Raw genomic sequence first — 18164 nt, 5'->3', positions numbered from 1 at the left:
AAGCTTCCTCTGTGAATTTTGGCTTGACTGTAAATATTATAGCTGGTTGAAAACTTAGTTGTATTTTTTTTGCAAGAACCAAAATACCAAAGTATAAACCTAAAATAATGATCTATTAATTTTTAAACCGAAAGCACTGAAGTTCTGTGCCTAGAATGTGTAGTGGTACTATGCCTGCCTTGTATAATTTGAGCATTGATTAGTGTGTTCTATTAGTATAATTTCTGCTAATGATCAGTTAAAGCAGAGCATGTATTCGTATTATGTGCTTAGGTTTAATTGAAACTGCTCTTGTAACTTAAAGCTGAAAATATAATTTCGTTTCACTAGTGCATTGATGTAATGGGAGATGGATGCCTTAACAATGAACACTTTGAAGAACTTGGAGGAATACTGAAAGGCAAACTAGAAGAGCACTTTAAAAACCAAGAATTAAGACAAGGTGAGTTAACACAAATTCCTGTTGACATGGGATAATGGCTGTTCTTTATAGCAGAATTCCTAATAATTTCTGAACACAAAAAAGCTTAGTTCAGATTTCTTTAATTTGCATATTTATGTAAGATAATTGGGCTTTGAAACAACAGAATCCATGAGATAAATTTGTGAGCTCTGGGAGGATGAAGGTTGCATCATTTGCAGACATTCTGCAGTTGAATCAAAAGTTGATGGACAGATTTACTTGAAGACAGTGCTGGTAGCTTCTTCTTCTATGCATTTTTCTTGTCCTTGTGGACAAGCTGGTGTGTATATTTCTATTTCGTGTGCTTTTACATGCATTCCTAAACTGAGCTGTCTCATTATTCTTGTTTCTCTGTGAAAGCTCTTTGAAGCTCCTTAAAGACAAAATTCCTGTTACATCTTCAGCTATTGTTTCCTATTTTCTAAATTTATTTCTTTGTTTGTTTTTGCTTTCACAGGCTTTTTGTGTAGAAATGTAAAGGTTTAATATTTCTTTTTTTATCTCAGTGAAAAGACAAGATGAAGACTATGATGAACAAGTTGAAGAGTCATTACAGGATGAGGTAAGTTTGGGGAGCTTTTCCACTTGCAGAGCACCAGGATGAAACTACATTACATGGATATGCTATGCTACTCAGTTAAAGCATAGTGCATCTGCAGAATTATTGCTTTCTGGAAGAATGTATGTTACCATATTCCTTCAAAACTTCCACTAAGAAGGTCACTCTACATGATTGAATTATAAAATACAGAACATTTCCTAGTCTGGTATACTGAAGGAGGAAGTTCAGGATACGGCTCTTAATTTTCTTAATCCTCTCAAACAATTCTTAGCCTGTTGTAAAGTGCTGTATTAAAGTCATCTATTTAGTGATTATCTAAAGCCTAGCCCTGCTGACTTCCTTCTTCTTTGTGCCTTATGACCTAGGTGGCTCTTAACCTTGAGCATACCTCTGACATGTCAGGTTAGGAGCCTGTCTCAAAAAGAATGGACCTAAAATAGTATCAGAGGAGGAGAGCAGGATGAATAGCTGCCATAATGTGTTTGCTTATGAGAGAATACCAAAGTGAATGCTTCTCCTCTAAGATGCCAAACTGACTTTTTTAATTAAAAGTTGAGGTGACTGTAGAAGAGATACAATAGTTCTATAAAATTATCATTGGTATGGAATAAGAAGTATTATGGAGTAATAAGAAGTCACTGCTGCTTATGACAAGAGATGTAAAGGATGCTCAGTAAATTTAAGAACTAGAACTTTTTTTTTTTTTGCCACAGTGCAGGTGTGAAGCTTGTGAAGCTGAATTGTGAAACTTGTTCACATGAGTTTAACCTGGATACAGACTCCAGAGTCTTTCATAACAGATCAGGCACCCATATGTAAATACTTTCAGAAATAACAGCACCGTTCTTGAGCCCCTTTCCTTTGGGAGCATTAGGCCAGCATTCAAAAGGGTAGAGTTCTGGCACCTACATACTGCTTGGGATCAAAAAAATAACAAAACTCAAATTCTGAGCCAAGAGCCTTTCTGTTTTTTCTTCTTCTTACTTGCTTTGCTGGTCATTCTTGTAGACAGTGAGTTAAGTGGTTTATTTCTTACGTGTCACTGTGTACTGATAATGAGAGAAAATGCTAGCAAGCAGCAGTTTCAGAAAAGCTGAATCCATATTCTGCACAGAGTTGCAAGGCGTTTAAAAATGCTTTAATTTCCATTTGAGCTTGCTGATATTTTTTAGTTGGTTTTTTTTTTTTAAGACTGCAAGGAAGACATGTCTGCATTACCCTGTGAAAGTAGGAGTGAGACCAGGGTGTCATTTGCCATATAGACCAAATTAACATATGGTAACGATATACATCTTAAGTCCCAGAATTTGTTTATGTAGCCCTTACCTTAAGGCAGCAGAAATATAAGGGAGTACAGAAGTCACAAAAGATGTTCAAACAGTAATTCCTGTAAGATATCCAGATACAGCCCCAGCTTAGGCAATAACTAAACTGCTGATGTGATAGAGAGGAGGCATATGCTAAGCTCTCCCCCTGAGCATCTGTTATTGGCTATTAGTAAGCAATACCAGGCCAGGTGGACCTTGCGGTGTGCTGTAGCAGTTCTCTTTTTTTCTATTTTTGTTCATGTGTATGTTCCAGAGTTACTGCTTGAATTATGCCCTGACAATGCAAAAGTTGCTTGACCAGGAAGGTTTTAAATATCCGGTTCTGAGAAGCTGTCTGGCTGTCTGTTACATGAGAAATATTTACTAGTTTCTCCCTAGGGACCAGAAACTGTTGACCAGTATTCTGTTCCCCTGCCTTTTAAACTGGTTAAAAGAGCCGTACCAAGTACAGCAGAACTTGCTTTAAAACAAAAAGGGTTTTTCCGAATGGAAATGTGTCCAGGGAACAATCCTTGCTTGCAGCCATAACACAAATTGATAGCTGGACCTGAACCAAGGAACTTTGCTTCAACAGTTTGATGCAATAATTGAGCAAGGTGAAAAAATGAAGTAGCAAGAGGAGAGGATTCATATTTCTTACATTTTTGCTACCATCTTCTGTCACAAAAGCAGTTACCCATTTACTTTTCAATAAAAGCTTGTTGTAGTATCTGTAAGGTACAGAAGGAGAGAAGGACCTTCTGTCTTCTGTAAAGGGAATCCACTGAAGCAGTAAATTTGCACACGACAGTGTTTATCGTGCTAGAATTTTTCTGTCCCTGAAACAAACATTCAAGTCCTACACAATAGCGATTGACATACATTTTTAAGAAGGGTAAAAAGGAGTACTCTTGAGAACTACCAGCCAGTCAGACTCATTCTGTGCCCAGTAAGATCATGGAACAGATTTTTCTGGAAGCTCTGTCATGGCATATGGAAGACAAGGAGGTGATTAGAGACAGCTAATGTGGCTTCACAGAGAGCACATCATGCCCAGATAATCTGGTAGTTTCTATGATATAGTGGCTGTGTTGGTGGATTAAGAAGGAGCAGCTGATGTCATCTGCCTTGACTTCTGTAAAGCCTTTGACATGGTCCCACAGAACATGCTTGTTACTAAATTGGAGAGATAGAGATTCGATGGAAGGACTACCTGGTGGACAAGGGAGTGACTGGATGGCCATGTCCAAAAAATTGCATTCAGTAGCTCAATGTCCAAATAGAGATCAGTAACAAGCGGTGTCCCTCAGGGGTCTCTGTTGGCACCAGTACTGTTCAATATCTTAATTAACAACGTAGGTAGTGGTATTGAGGACTCCCTCAGCAAGTCTGCAGATGACACCGAGCTGGGTGGTGCAGTTAATGTGCTTGAGGGAAAAGATGCCATCCAGAGGGGCCTTGAAAAGCATGAGGAGTGAACCAGTGTGAACCTTGTGAACTTCAGTAAGGCCAAATGCAGAGGCCTGAACCTGGTTCAGGGCAATCCCCAGTATTAGTACAGACTGGGGAGTGAATGGATTAAGAGCAGCCCTGTGGAGAAGGATTTGTGGGTATTGGTTGATGGAAACATAACGTATAAGCCAGGACTGTGAGCTTGCCACCCAGAAAACCAGCCATGTTCTGGGCTGCATCAAAAGGACTGTGACCAGCAGATTGAGGGAGGGGATTCTCTCCCTCTACACCGCTCTCGTGAGACCCCACTTGCAGTGCTGTGTTGAGCTCCGGGGCCCCCAGTGCGAGATGGGCATGGACCTGTTGGAAGAGGTCCATAGGAGGGCCATGAAGATGCTCAGAGTGCTGGAGCACCTCTTCTGTGAAGACAGGCTGAGAGAGTTGGGCTTGTTCAGCCTGGAGAAGAGAAGGCTCTGGGGAGACCTTACAGCAGCCTTCTAGTATTTAAAGGGGCAGACAAGAAATCTGGAGAGAAGGACTTTTGACACGGGTATATAGTGACAGGACAAGAGGGAATGGCTTTAAACTGAAAGAGGAGAGGTTTAGATCAGATAATAGGAAGAAGCTCTTTACTCTAAGGGTGGTGAGACACTGGCACAGATTGTCCAGAGAAGTTGTGGGTGCTCCATCCGTGGCAGTGTTCAAGCCAGGTTGGATGGGGCTCTGAGCAACCTAGTCTAGTGGAAGGTGTCCCTGCCCATGACAGGGGATTGGAACTAGATGATTTTTAAGGGCCCTTCCAGCCCAAACTGTTCTGTCTTTTCTTGATTAGATCAAGAGCTGAAAAATAGTGGACATTAAAAGACTGGGTTTACAAAACCAAATCATTGAACTTTATTCCGTTAGTTTAGACACCTTGGCATTTCATGTGACTTTCACTCTTTCTAAGATCATTAGTCTTAATGCGACTTGTGTCCTTTTCCTATCAGGATGACAATGACGTTTATGTTTTGACTAAAGTGTCGGACATTTTGCACTCAATATTCAGCAGTTATAAGGAGAAGGTACTGCCGTGGTTTGAAAGGCTACTTCCACTAATCGTCAACCTAATTGTAAGTACCTGACTTGCTCTGATGTGTTCATAGGCCTGGAATCTTAAACATACTGGAATCTTAGAGAACTTCGTAGATAATTTGTATATCTTACCAGATATTCACCTGGATTTTGTTTTGTTTATGCTATTACTGCAAGTATCCTAGCAGAAAATTGTGTGTTTATAAGATTAAATTTAATCCAGGAGGATTTTAACAAAATTACCAGACCACTGTTACTATGATTGTTCTGTTGATCTAATTGTTGACTGTACAAAATACCAGTTTTAAGGTGACTTAAATATTACCTGGTTTTGATGCAGTGTCCACATAGGCCGTGGCCTGACAGGCAGTGGGGGCTGTGCATTTTTGACGATATTGTAGAGCACTGCAGCCCCTCCTCGTTCAAGTACGCTGAATACTTCCTGAGGCCAATGCTCCAGTCAATATGTGACAACAGCCCAGAGGTTAGGCAAGCAGCTGCCTATGGTGTTGGAGTTATGGCACAATTTGGCGGAGACAGCTATCGTCCTTTTTGCACAGGTATGTACATGCGTCAAGCCTTGGGTGACCTGGTTTAGTGTGAGGTGTCCCTGCCCATGGCAGGGGGTGGGAACTAAATGATCTTAAGGTCCTTTCCAGCCCTAACTATTCTATGATAAAACTATTGGAATGTGGGATTTGGGGAGGAGAATAATTAAGATTTGCTGGCCTTCTGGTTAATGAGGTCTCTTCCTTTTGGCAGCAAGGTAGATTGCCAGTGTAACCTCTGTGGTAGACTGGTGGTGATTAGTGAAGTCTCTGAATTCCTTGGGATTTTAATAATGTTTTGTATAGTAGCATTTCTGTTGCTGAATTCTGTGGATTAATAGTAATATGGTTACATATTAATGCAAAACCCTTTCAATGTCTGTAAAAAATTATACAGCATCTATTAACAGTAGCCTAGAATACTAATAACAAATGTAGCACTCTGCTTTTCCATTATATAAAAAGGAGTGTGATTTCTGTGACTAAGAAATGAAATGTTCTGAATGTCTCTTGAGGTTTCTCTAAAACTTCATCTGGAATTTAAAGAAATGGTTGTCTCCTGGCACTCTTCTTGCCAGTCAACAAAGTTCATTTTGTGCACTAGCTAGCATCCCTTATAAAAGATTTTCATATTTTTTAAAGCAAATATCTAGCCAGCTGTTTCAAATATGTGTTTCACAGGAATCTTAAAGAAAAGCTGAATTAAATGATGTAAGAAAATAAGAACCATGTGATAGGGATAAATGTGACTGTCACATGGTGACAATCGAGATGAGGTGTCTTTCAGAAAAAAAAAAAAGAAAAAAGCAGGGGGGAAACGCTGCAGTGAACCATTCAGAGCATTCACATTTAAAATTGTCTAGAAAAATACTTTGTGAACTTCTCCATAAGGTTTTTATGTCTTGTCCTAAAACTAATGGGATAGAGACTGGGGTCAAGACGGTTTTGATGTTGAAGTTTTGGGCAAGTTCAACATCTCTTCAAGTCTAATTTTAATTTTCAGTCATTAGATTTCACCTTGGCCCACTTAAACGTTGTAACAACTTTAATCCTTTTCTTTGTATTTGGATAAATAAGCTTTGATTAAACTCAGACACTTGGCTTCTCCTTCAGTTACGTTTAGATAAAAAAACTTTCTAGTTTACAGCATCCAGCTTATTACAAGGCACTTAAAAAGTGTTTTAAATTCTTGTGTACGTACATGAGTGGATTTCATAGTAGACATAGTAGACTTCTGTGATACAAATTCGGCTTTGCAGAAAAGTCCAGCATTGTTATCCTGCATTCAGTACACAAGCTATCAGGTCTGATGACCAAGTTTTTGCAGTTCTGTAAAGTTTATAAGCCCCATAGAAGTATCCTTGTCTATCTTAGGGTTAATTCTGTTCTTCCATAGCTGCTAAATTCTTCACAAATCTAATTCAGTGAAGTTAATATAGCAAGTGTCATTGTGTATTTCTTAACTGCAAAGCTGCTACTTACTCATGCAAATGAAGTAGTGTGAGATCTCACTCTCAGTAATTGGAGTTATTTTGAAGTGTGCTTTCTGCACAATTCTATAACCTCTTTTCTGTGCCAATACAGAATTTCACAGCTTTAGCATTATAGTTTTAGCAGAGGAACACAAGAACAATTGTTCCTGCATGCATGTGTAGTGCTCTGAAGTCCTCATAGATACTAGCAACTAAAATCGTGACATTAATCTTCACTTAGAATCATAGAAGAGTTAGGGTGGGATAGGACCTTAAGATCATCTAGTTCCAACCCCCATGCCATGGGCAGGGACACCTCACACTAAAGCATGCCACCCAAGGCTCTGTCCAACCTGGCCTTGAGCACTGCCAGGGATGGAGCATTCACAACTTCCTTGGGCAGCCCATTCCAGTGCCTCACCACCCTTACAGAAAAGAACTAAGGAATGTCCTCCTTATATCCAATCTAAACTTTCCCTGTTTAAGTTTTAACCCGTTACCCCTTGTCCTATCACTAAGTGTGCCTGTGGTTACCTGCATGACCTAAAAAAATGTAACTGTTATTAACCTAGCAAGGAAGTTGGCATTTTCCCTGATGCTTGATTTTTATTATTTTATTTTTTTTTTTTACATCTAAACCATGCCCAGTGGATTCACCAGTTTAGAGTTGTCCTATGAGCTTTTCCCAGTGCACCTTTTAATGGTGGGAGTTGTGTATGTGTGCATACGTATATATTTTTATATATCTATGTGTGCACAAGCACTAGACGTACAGCAGGTATACACTGTAGACATGCACTATGGTCCAAATTAATGTGAATGTCACTCCATCAGTGCTTTTCATCCTGTGTTTCTAGAACCTGTTAGATTAAAAAAATAATGCTTCTACCTATTTTTTTTACTATAAGCTACAATATCTTTTAGATCAGACTTGCACAGGAAGATTCTTATTTTTTTCTGAACTTGTAAAGCAGATCCAGACTTCTGCAGTAGCTGTTTTCTAATGTTTGCTTGCATAGCTTTAACTGTCCATTTTTCATATGATTTTTTTGAGCAGTGAAGAGCCTAGAAGCAGTGGGACATGGGGATGACTGTATTTTAGTGCTTTGGCTACAAAAAAAAAAAAATCCTGGTTTTAATACATACATGTGGAATTCGTGATGTTCCTAACATAAAACTTGATTGTGCGATAAACTTTACTCTTGTTTTATCTAACAATTAGAGGCGCTTCCATTGCTGGTGAGAGTCATTCAGTCACCAGATGCCAAAACCAAAGAGAATGTCAATGCAACAGAGAACTGCATTTCAGCTGTAGGAAAGATAATGAAGTTCAAGCCTGACTGTGTAAATGTTGAAGAAGTCCTGCCACACTGGTTATCATGGCTTCCTCTTCATGAAGATAAAGAAGAAGCTGTTTATACTTTCAATTATCTGTGTGACTTGATTGAGAGGTAAGGCAAAGTCTTGACATCAATGCAGAAAGTAAGCTTGTTTGCAGATTCTTCCCTTGCATTCATTTTCCAAATCTGAGAAACTGCCAGGTTAATTTGCACATGCTTTAGGGAGGAGAATTTGGAATGTCAGAAACTGACCCTTCTACTATGTTGTTGCTGGTTTTTTAAAATAGTGTTCTTATCCTAACTAATGTCTGTATGGCTTTATTAAAGCAGCCAGGAATTATTTTTATTTATGTGATGAGAAAGTTATCAGCTGGGAACTTCTACAGAAAATTCCAGGAAAATGTTTGTTATTTTGTTCACGTATTAACATTACTGATCAAGCCTTCTTTTCATAACCTTTTAAAGTCGATTTGCACCTTTTTGCTTTCCAAAAGCTTTATTATCAACAAAACAAAGTATGAAGCAGAGAAATAATACAGAGAGAAATTCATGGTACAGTGCTATCTCCCTTAAGTTTGTAATAATAATTTCAGTTATTCCTGAAAGCATCTTGTCCCACAGCTTATTCTTTAGATTTGTGCTCCCTCCAATAAGTCAGTGGAGGAAGAAAAAAATCTTACAGTGTAGGTACAAGTTGCGCTTCATAATTGAGTGGAAGAATGTCAGCTTCTGAAACAGTATGTAGGAGCCATGCTGTGGCTGACACCACATTTTATCTTAGTAGAAAAATAGGAAAGAAGTAGATTTCCTATAGTCTTTTCTGCTATGTGAATACCTTGTATCTCATGGTGCTTTATTAAAGCAAGGTGGTAGCGGCAACTGAGATCCCTGGACTGATAATTGTGTGGAGACACCATAGTAATACTGACATGTATGCATATACAGATATATGTAGAAGTTGGGAATTGCAGTACTAGCACACTTTTGTACCCAGCTCTGTGCACATGGCTCAGCCTTGCAATGTTACTTCCCTGGATCTCTGTCAGCCTTACATTCACAGCTTCTGCATTCCAGCGGTAGGTAGCAGGGCTGGAAGCAGATCATGTTTTTCACCCAGATCCCTGGTTGCCAAAACTTCTTTACTCCAACACTTGGCTGGGAAGAGGGAGTAGAACTGCTTGCTTGCTGTCTGTGAGTGCTGGCAGAGAGCTGCAGTCTCTGGTTCTCCCCATGCCAGTAACACAATCTCCTCCCCCTTGCAGCACTACCAGAGGGAGGAACAAGCCCTTTTAGGCAGGGTATTTGTGTCATGTTGTTTACAGTTCTGCCTGCATAAACTCATCCATTCTGTACAGTTCAGAACTTTTTCCTGATAAAGTGTGGGCCGATTAAAGAGTCAGCTGGTTAAATATTAACCAGAGAGGGAACATTCTGTCAGTAGGCAATGAAGCTGTGTGTACTTACTCAGCTGTGTGAAACTTAAGCGTAAATAAGCAGCTTTAGAATAAAATATTTCAAAATCACTCAACTTACATGGGAAAATGCTTGCTTTTTTTTTTTTGTAGTTACATATTAATTTATTTGTATTATGTTTTGATTGTAACAGCAACAACCCAGTTGTCCTCGGTCCCAACAATTCCAACCTTCCCAGAATATTTGGTATAATAGCAGATGGTGAAATTCATGAAGCTATTAAACATGAAGATCCATGTATCAAGCGGTTGGCTAATGTTGTGCGCCAAGTGCAGGTAAGTAAATGCTTGCTTAGGTATGAAGGGAACATTTGGAATCTGCTTTCAGAAGAAGTAGCTGAACTGTTAAACAAGTTTTGAGAGCCTTACCTCCTTAAAGAATGGTGCTTCAACCACTGATCTTGAAGATCCTTGGACATTCCTTGAACCATTGATGATAAAATTTGGTAGCATTTGCACTTGAATCTCTTTTGATAAACTTCAGAAGCTTATTAATTTAAAAACAAACAAACAATCCATGCAGCTAGATTGTTAATGTACTAGCCAGTATAGGTTGGTTGTGGGGTTGTTTCATTGTGTTTTCTGAGCTAGAAATTAAAATTTGGAGAGAAATCTGCCTTTGTGTCAATGAACTGTATGGTGGGATTTGATCCAGCATATGTATGGTTCCTGTAAGGGTCCCCAGCACCCTGTGGTGACCTAGTAATATGGTAGAGGCTTGGGATTTTTGCTAGAAAATGAGTGCAAGCCACAAGTAATTTTACTACTGCCCTCTTTAATCCAGTACAGATATAGGCAACTGTTCAAGGTTTTCCTACCTTTGGGGAGCTGCCTCAAGGTTCACTTCCTTTATGCCATGACAGATACTTACAGTAATGGCTGATGAGGATGTCTTAAGTATTTAAGCAGCAGCTCTCTACAGTTTTGTAAGTGATAGGGCTTGTAAGGCAGATCTGACCCAGGGCCAGATGTTATCATGTAGACACACTTGACAGTTGCAGCACCTAATGATACTAAGTAGTGTGCCTGGTGAGCTGTCCTGGTTACTGCTGGGATAGAGTTATTTTCCTTTCTAGTAGCTGGCACAGTGCTGTGCGTTGGATTTAGTGTGAGAAAACCACAGCACACGCATAGAGCTGATAAAAACATGTAGAGGATTTGGAGCAGCAGTAGTTCAGTTGTTGTCCATTCTACCTTGCATGCTTTGGCAAAACTCAGGGTCAAGAACTTTAGGAATACTTGATTTGTGGAAAGGATTCATTTAGATGAGTATGTCAGCCTGCAGGATCTGTTATGTCTGGTAGAAAATGACCTCTTAAAACTCTGAAGGCGTAAAAGGAATGAAATCAAGCGAAGTTCCAAAGTGAAAGTGACGTGAGTGGCTGTTCTAGATTCTGACTGACAGACATGAATCCATACTGTTAGTGCTTAGTTTGGGTATGGAACTTCTGTATTAGGGTATGCGAATGCATTTGTTTACCTTAAATGCTCAAGGTTAGTTGATTTTTAACAATACGATAGCCCATACACTTAGAGATCAGTTGTGTGTAGCAAAGTCCTTTTTTGGCCAGGAATAGTAGGAACATTAATATGGAAACAAGACTTCTGCACTGGGAGAATGATTTACATTCAGACAGTGCATCATGGGTTTGGGTGTTTTGTTTTGTTTTTTAAATACAATTTTAGCATAGTGTTACCAACCCTTTCTGTCTTCACACACAGTACTTTGGCTTGGGTAAAGCACTGTGAATGTTTTATATCATGGTAGGAACTTTAAAGGCTGTTAACAGTCAGCCAGATGCTGCCACTGCTTCTTCCCAGGTTCCGGCAGACTTTATTCTAATGATCTCAGTAAGCTTTTCCACTGCCAGCATCTGACATGAGCAGCATTATAGTCATAGATGGAATGAAACACAAACTTTTGTGCTCATGCTTAGGTATTCTCAGGCCAGAAATATTTCAGTAGAGTATTAATTTAAATGTGTGTCAGAAGTGCTGGAAGAGCACATTTGATTCTGCAATAATCCATTGCACATGGAGAGTCTAAAATGCCTAATGCTGTTTAAAAACGCGGACTCCAACTCAAAGACTTTGTTTCCAAGTTCTTTTGAATTCTGTGAATTCATTTTTGACTACTTTTTTTTTCCTAAAGAGTGGGGGAGAAAAGGGAATTACAGTAGAGCTGAACATAAAATATACCAAATATAAATTAAAGCATTTCTTGGCTTACTTCAAGTATACTGCTATTACAAAGGTAATCTAAAGACCTACAGCCAGGCACCTGCAATTTTTCCTGTCATCATCCTTCTATAGAAAGTAGGGTGCCAGTTGCTTCCAGCTTCTGTTGATAAGTGAATAAATCCTATTTCCCAACCTTTTTTAGTTTTCAGCATTTTCTGGTGCTATTAGAACCAGTCCCGAGTGACGGTGACTTTAAAAGCTAGCATCTCAGCTGAGGGCTGTGGTAACGCAGATGAGTTATACTGAGGAGCAACAAAGCGTGGGTTTACACTTACCCAGATAGATGCTACTACACATGTTCTATTCTCTCTGGGAAGTAATTTACCATTCCTTTCACGAAAGAATAATGCTGTGTGTGGGCAGCAGCATTTCGCGTATACGCATGTAGTGTGTGTAGCTTGTCATGATGGAGTCGCAGTGTTCTCTTCCTGCGAATGTGACTGTTGCACCTTTGCCCAAAAGATACTGTTATGTTTAGGCATGGTTCAGTTTTGCCTCAGTGCTGATCTTTCAACTTTCATGCAAAATGCAGCATGCTTTAGGCTATGGTTAACTTAAAGAGTGTCAATTGTCATTTGACCCACTTAGTTATAGGAGTTCCCAGGAGTTTCCAATGAATTACTCCACTGCTGTTTAACCAGAGCTCACCTCCGTTTAGCATTTTAGAGCTTCTCTAGTTAAGCATGTGTAGGATTGTGTAACTGAAGATTTCAGTCTGTTCTCTTTGGCATAGATATGTATATATTTCAGGAATAAGCCCAGTGAATGCTGAGCTTTGTAAACATGTGAAAGTTTAGTGTGTGCCTTAGAAGCTTGACAGCCTGCTTAAAGACAACTTCCCATTTTGTTTTCCAGACATCTGGACAACTGTGGACAGAATGCATATCACAGCTCAATGCAGATCAACAGGCAGCCATACAGGAGCTACTGAACTCTGCTTGAAGAGCCTTAATTATCATCTGCAAGAAAACTAACTCCAAATAAACGTTTACCCTACTGTTTAGGTTTCTTTTGTTTCTTTTTTGAGTAAAACCAGAACTGTAGTGCGTGTAGGCCATTCTTCTGCAACCTACAGGCAGTGGCAGCAAGAAGAAGCATTCTTTCAGAACGGTGTTTAAATCTGTTTCTATCCCACAACACAGAAGACGTTTCCTGTAAACCCTACAATAGCACTGAAGAGTATTTTTCTAACGGTATAAGCCATCCCTATGATGGCGAAAGGGAAACAAGTTGAATTTTCTCATTAGACATAATGAATTAAGAAACAGCTTTAAGACTTCCAGCAGTAGACGTACGTTATAACAGATAAACATTTCTCTACATCTAGTGTTAATTGTATTAATTGGAGTGTGAGTCTTGGTAGGGTAGAAAATCTCCTTCTGCCCAACAAGTTAGTAGATCAGAAGATGAAAACCTGAAGACAAACATCAAGCATGAAGACCTCATTGATCGGACTTTCAGATCCCCAAAACAACAGTGACTCAATGAGGAAAGCTGTTCAGCTTCCAGCCCTTGAATGTGAAGTCTCTTTGGCATGTCTGACAGTATCTCATTCACTCCTCAATAAATGACATTGAAACACAAGAAGCTTGTGTAGAAGTTCAGTGATGTGTGGTTCTTTTAATTTCCTCTTGTGAAAAGATGCAAGTGACAAACTATACAAGTCATGATTTTATATTTGAAACTTTGTATATTGTTGCCTATTACAGATTTTACGCGTTTTTGTTTGTTTCTAACAAATTTTTCACCTGAGTGTGTAGAATGGAAAATTAATGGCATTTCTTTTATGACAGTAAATTTACGTATCTTGACTTAAAGATGTTTCTCGTGTTCAGATGCAATTTCACTGCCTAAGGTATACATTATAAAATGTAGTGTTGTTCCAGCTGCAAATGTACAACATGATCTGGCAGCCACTGATACTGTTACAGGAGCCTGTGTTTTGTTCAAAACAATCCTGGAGCTGATGGCTTGACCTGAAAGAATCAAAAACCTTTCCAGGTCTTTTTGGTACTGCAAGAGCAGTATTTGCCAGCTATCAAAGCAGCAAATGTAAGTGTGAGAGATCACGTGCTCTGTGAAGGTGAGTGAAGTTTCTGAAGTTTCAAACTTGTTACTTGAGGATGTTAGCTATATGCATTGGGGTTTAAAACTTTCAGTTGTTTACTGCAGTGTTCTTCAATCTCAATAGTCTCTTAAAACATGAAAATCTTTTCAAAGAGGGTGTTATGTTTTCCTCCCTTTGAACAAGAAAAGCTAAAACTTTACATGTAACAAATTCCTCTCTTACTAAATAAATTTTGCCTTAGAAAATGTTTCAAAAGCCAAATTCAATACAGAATGAGGGGTACCAAGACCAGCCCAGCACCATTATATCCAAACGTCTGTGACACAAACTTCCTTCACTGTAGGGGTTGGTGCTGCAGCTTGTTTAGATGCAGCTCAAGCAGTGTAACAAAATACCCAGTTTCTACTTCGCTAAATATTGTTCATCTTGTATTTGCAGAAATCCAAGTATTCATGTATCCGGAAAATGATACTGGTAATGTGAGAGAACTAGTAAGTCCACTTATCTCAACGCTGGTTCCAACTGCACAAATTGTGCTATATAATATCATCTCTCTTGTTCATGTTGTTCGGGGTTTTGGGGTTTTTTTAAGTATTCTTTATTTTAAATTTCCTCTCGGCCTAACCCATGCCAGTTTTTCCCTGCAGCTTGCTTTTTGTACTCTTCTCAAAATTTCAAGCTCAGAATTTTTCCCCTTCTTTGGGCTGCCACAATATGGAGAAAATAGTAGCATGTTTAGCATCAACCTTGGCTCTCTGTAATGCGAGAGAGTAGCATTTGCATTGCTCTCTCTTTACATACCAACTTTAATCTTCTTTCCTTCCTTTTGGTCCGAGTAAATGAGAACAAACCAGGAGCTGGGGTTGCTCTGTGTGCCAGAGGTGGCATGGAGCAACTCTGTGCAGTTGCTTTTACCTTACCAGTGAGTTGCAGTGCCAGCCTGATAGGTAGGCCTGTTCCAGGGCATACTTGGAGGTCTCATCTTGCTTGTCCTCATTGAACTTGATTAATATAAATGCTTCTGTAGCATTTTCTGAACTCGTGCAAGCTTCAGAAACACTACTCTCCCTCTTCTTTGAAAGCTCTCTGAAGTGGTAATCTTGGACAAGTTCCTGTGTGATGTACTGTAGGTTACCCTGCTCTTGCAGGGGGGTTGGACTAGATGATCTTTTGAGGTCCCTTCCAACCCTTGGGATTCTGTGATTCTGTGATTCAGTTCCTTAGTTGATGCTTGCAGAACAGAATTTTTGAGCAGTCAACCATTCTTGATCTTCCACAGCACTTAAGTACTGTTGCCCAGCCAAAGTATAGAACAATAGCTTTATCTGTAGCTATCAAAAACTAAGAAGTCATCCTTAGGAAGGAGCTGAAGGAATCTAACTGTGTGGTATGGATATGGGAAGAGTCATCATGGCTTTAAACTGACAAGATAGATCAGGCATTGGGAAGGAGCTTTTCCCTGTGAGGGTGGTGAGACACTGGCACAGGTTGCCCAGGGAAGCTGTGGCTGCCCCATCCCTGGCAGTTTTCAAGGCCAGGTTGGATGGGGCTTGGAGCAACCTGGTCTAATGGAAGGTGTCCCTGCCCATGGGGTTGTAACTGGATGAATTTTAAGGTCCTTTCCAACCCAAACCATTCTGTGATTTTATTTTGACCACTTTTCCTGGGTATAGCTCCAACCACGCTTTATCAAAATGCTCCACCATGGTGTTAGGTAATAGATGTACCTAATCTAGTGTAAAGAGTACCAAAACCAATAGGAGTGCTCTGCCTTGACTGAGCAAAGAGGTACCAAATCCACCCAGTCACCCACACAAAAGTGATTGCGGTTGTAATTTGTGACACGAAACACAACTGGAAAACTCCCCAGTGTTCCAGAGTTGCAGTTATGTTTCATTATTTAAGTATACAGTAGTAACCAGTATTCACAAGCAGTACTTTCTAAAGCAGCTCGTCTCCTGAAGCTTAAGTGAGTTCCCATCTAGACTCTCACCTGTTTGTATCATTCTGAAGGTGAAACTACTTGTGTTTTGTTTGCGGTTCTAGGTTGTTCATGAGAGATACTAAAATACGCAGATAAACGTCTGGCACTGTGTACAGGATCTCTCGGAATCTGTGCAAGGAAGTGACTTGCAGACTTCATGGGTTTGACACTGGGTTTGTGTAGAGCTGTGACATTCTGTCATCGGTTTGTCTCTGCAGAGACTTCAAAGTAATGCTGAGTGCAAAGGCTGGTATTCCACAGCATAGAATGGTTGTTGTTATGCCAAATGTCTATTGTTCTCCACACATCTAGAATCTTCGGTCTCATGTGTGGAGTATATGCATGAGAGTGAGATGTGTTGCACAGCTGGGATTTTTGATGAAATAAAGAAGGAAGGTGAATTTCCTAGTGGCTCTGTGTATGCATATATGTGCTGGGTATGCAGCTCCCCTGGGCTCTTGAACTAGAGCTTCAGTTTTGCCTTTGTGGTATTCACAGGCGTGAACACATACACTGAGTCTTCCAAATACGATGAGGGTGTTATTAAAAAGAATGCCACCCTGCATTTTGTTATACTTGTGTTTTACTGTGCATCCTTGGGAAGCAGCCTTGGCCTTTGTTATTTAATCATTTGGTCCACTCTTATTCTGCTTTGTCAATTGTACTTAACTTGTATAGGGCTTGATAGTCTCTTAAATTCTAAGAAATGCATTTGCTGTCTTCTGGGGAGCTGTAAACAGGATCTAAGTTTCTGTCTAGTAAAGGTCCTTTTCCTTTTCTGAGTATCACAGAGATGTTTGTATTGCTTCAAGAAAGAACATCTCTTGGGACAGCTTAACCTGTGCTGAGACTTCAGAGGTACGGGCTCAAGACTGGATAAAAGTAATGGGATTCATCTCACCTGATACTGGTGTCTGTCATGAAGTTTGTACATAAATACTTGCCTGCAGCCCTGCTTGGTGAAGGGAAATGGGTGATGATGATATGTTTTGTCATAAGGAAGTGTTTGAGACCAAAGACAACTACTGTGTGAGTTGGTGCTGGCAGAAATTGCTGGTATCTCAGATGGTTCTTGGGATGGTGTTTGTTACTGGCAGCGCAATGGCTCACTGAATAGTCTCAGTTGTCACTCTGTAATGTAACTACTCACGAACATTTGGATTTCCTGGTATCTATTCTTTCCCTACTCCTAGAATAGGTCAATTAAAACAAAAATCCATTCTGTAAAAGAAGTCCAGCCCTACTGCTGCTTCCTTGTATCAGCTCCCCAGGAGATTTTGCCAGTTCTTGAGGTGTTCCACACTGACAGGTAAATTACTTGCTATTTAACTGCCACTTAGAGGCGTGTTTGCTCCTGTTTCTGGAGCAAACACGACTCCTTTTGTCATCAAGTTAGATTTCTGCCTGGGTTATGTTGGGCTCAGGCTAACATACTATTAACATGCTGTTAACAGGTGCGATAACAAGTTTGTGCCTCTGTGCCACTACTGAATTAACTTCCTCTGTTACAAGAGCCTCATTCAGAAGACATCACCCGCTGCTGTAGCCCTAGAAGCCGTAAGTCTAGTTTTCTTTTAATTCAGGACAAGTTTTCTACAGCATCTTTTCTGAGGCAAGAGGGATGTGAGGACTGGAGACCTGTTCAAGACATGAGAAGGCTGCGTGGTTTGTATCTTTGAATACAAAATGCGAAGCTCAGTAACAGTATGGTTGGTTTTCTGGAAGAAAGCTGCGTTTGTCCCTTGAGGTTTAGAATACTTTTCTGTATCAGAGTATTTGCTTTTCAAAGGCAGTGTCTTGTTCCTTCATAGCCCATGAGGCTCAAATGTTTGGTCTTTATGAGTTCACAGATCTTGCTTGCAGAATTCACTCTGATCTTTCTAATTATCTGGTGGAGAAGAACCCAAATAGCCTCTCAGCTATTCTGAGTCTGTCAAGAAAATCAGCCTGGGAGTGGAAGCCTGGGATGATGATGTCTGAGTGCTTTTGCAATGTTGGAGTTGGGTGAAATTCACCTCTCTAGTTCAGAGACAAGGAATGGCCATTTCTGCTCCGAGGAGACTGTTTCTACAATCTCTGCGAGATCCTTTCCTATCATTCTGGTTTGCACCAGTGATGTGATTTCCCCTGCATGTTTCCAAGAAGGTAAGACTGGACCTAGCATGTTCAAGTCACTTCTGA

The 18164-nt window shown here is 40.0% G+C and overlaps 1 protein-coding gene across 1 annotated transcript in view; it reads left to right on the top strand.

Moving 5' to 3' along the window:
* Positions 1–13518, top strand: part of IPO5 (importin 5) — a 43464-nt gene extending 29946 nt beyond the window's left edge. Inside the window, exons 20-26 of the mRNA XM_065678034.1 lie at positions 331–442; positions 970–1025; positions 4774–4896; positions 5199–5418; positions 8101–8329; positions 9825–9966; positions 12787–13518. Coding sequence (XP_065534106.1) covers positions 331–442; positions 970–1025; positions 4774–4896; positions 5199–5418; positions 8101–8329; positions 9825–9966; positions 12787–12873 — 969 coding nt within the window. The 3' untranslated portion in view covers positions 12874–13518. The remainder of the gene's footprint in view (positions 1–330; positions 443–969; positions 1026–4773; positions 4897–5198; positions 5419–8100; positions 8330–9824; positions 9967–12786) is intronic.
* Positions 13519–18164: the final 4646 nt, after the last annotated feature.

This window comes from Lathamus discolor, chromosome 4, assembly GCF_037157495.1.
Source record: "Lathamus discolor isolate bLatDis1 chromosome 4, bLatDis1.hap1, whole genome shotgun sequence".
NCBI classification, from domain to species: domain Eukaryota; kingdom Metazoa; phylum Chordata; class Aves; order Psittaciformes; family Psittacidae; genus Lathamus; species Lathamus discolor.
This window is presented reverse-complemented; position numbering and strand designations above follow the sequence as displayed.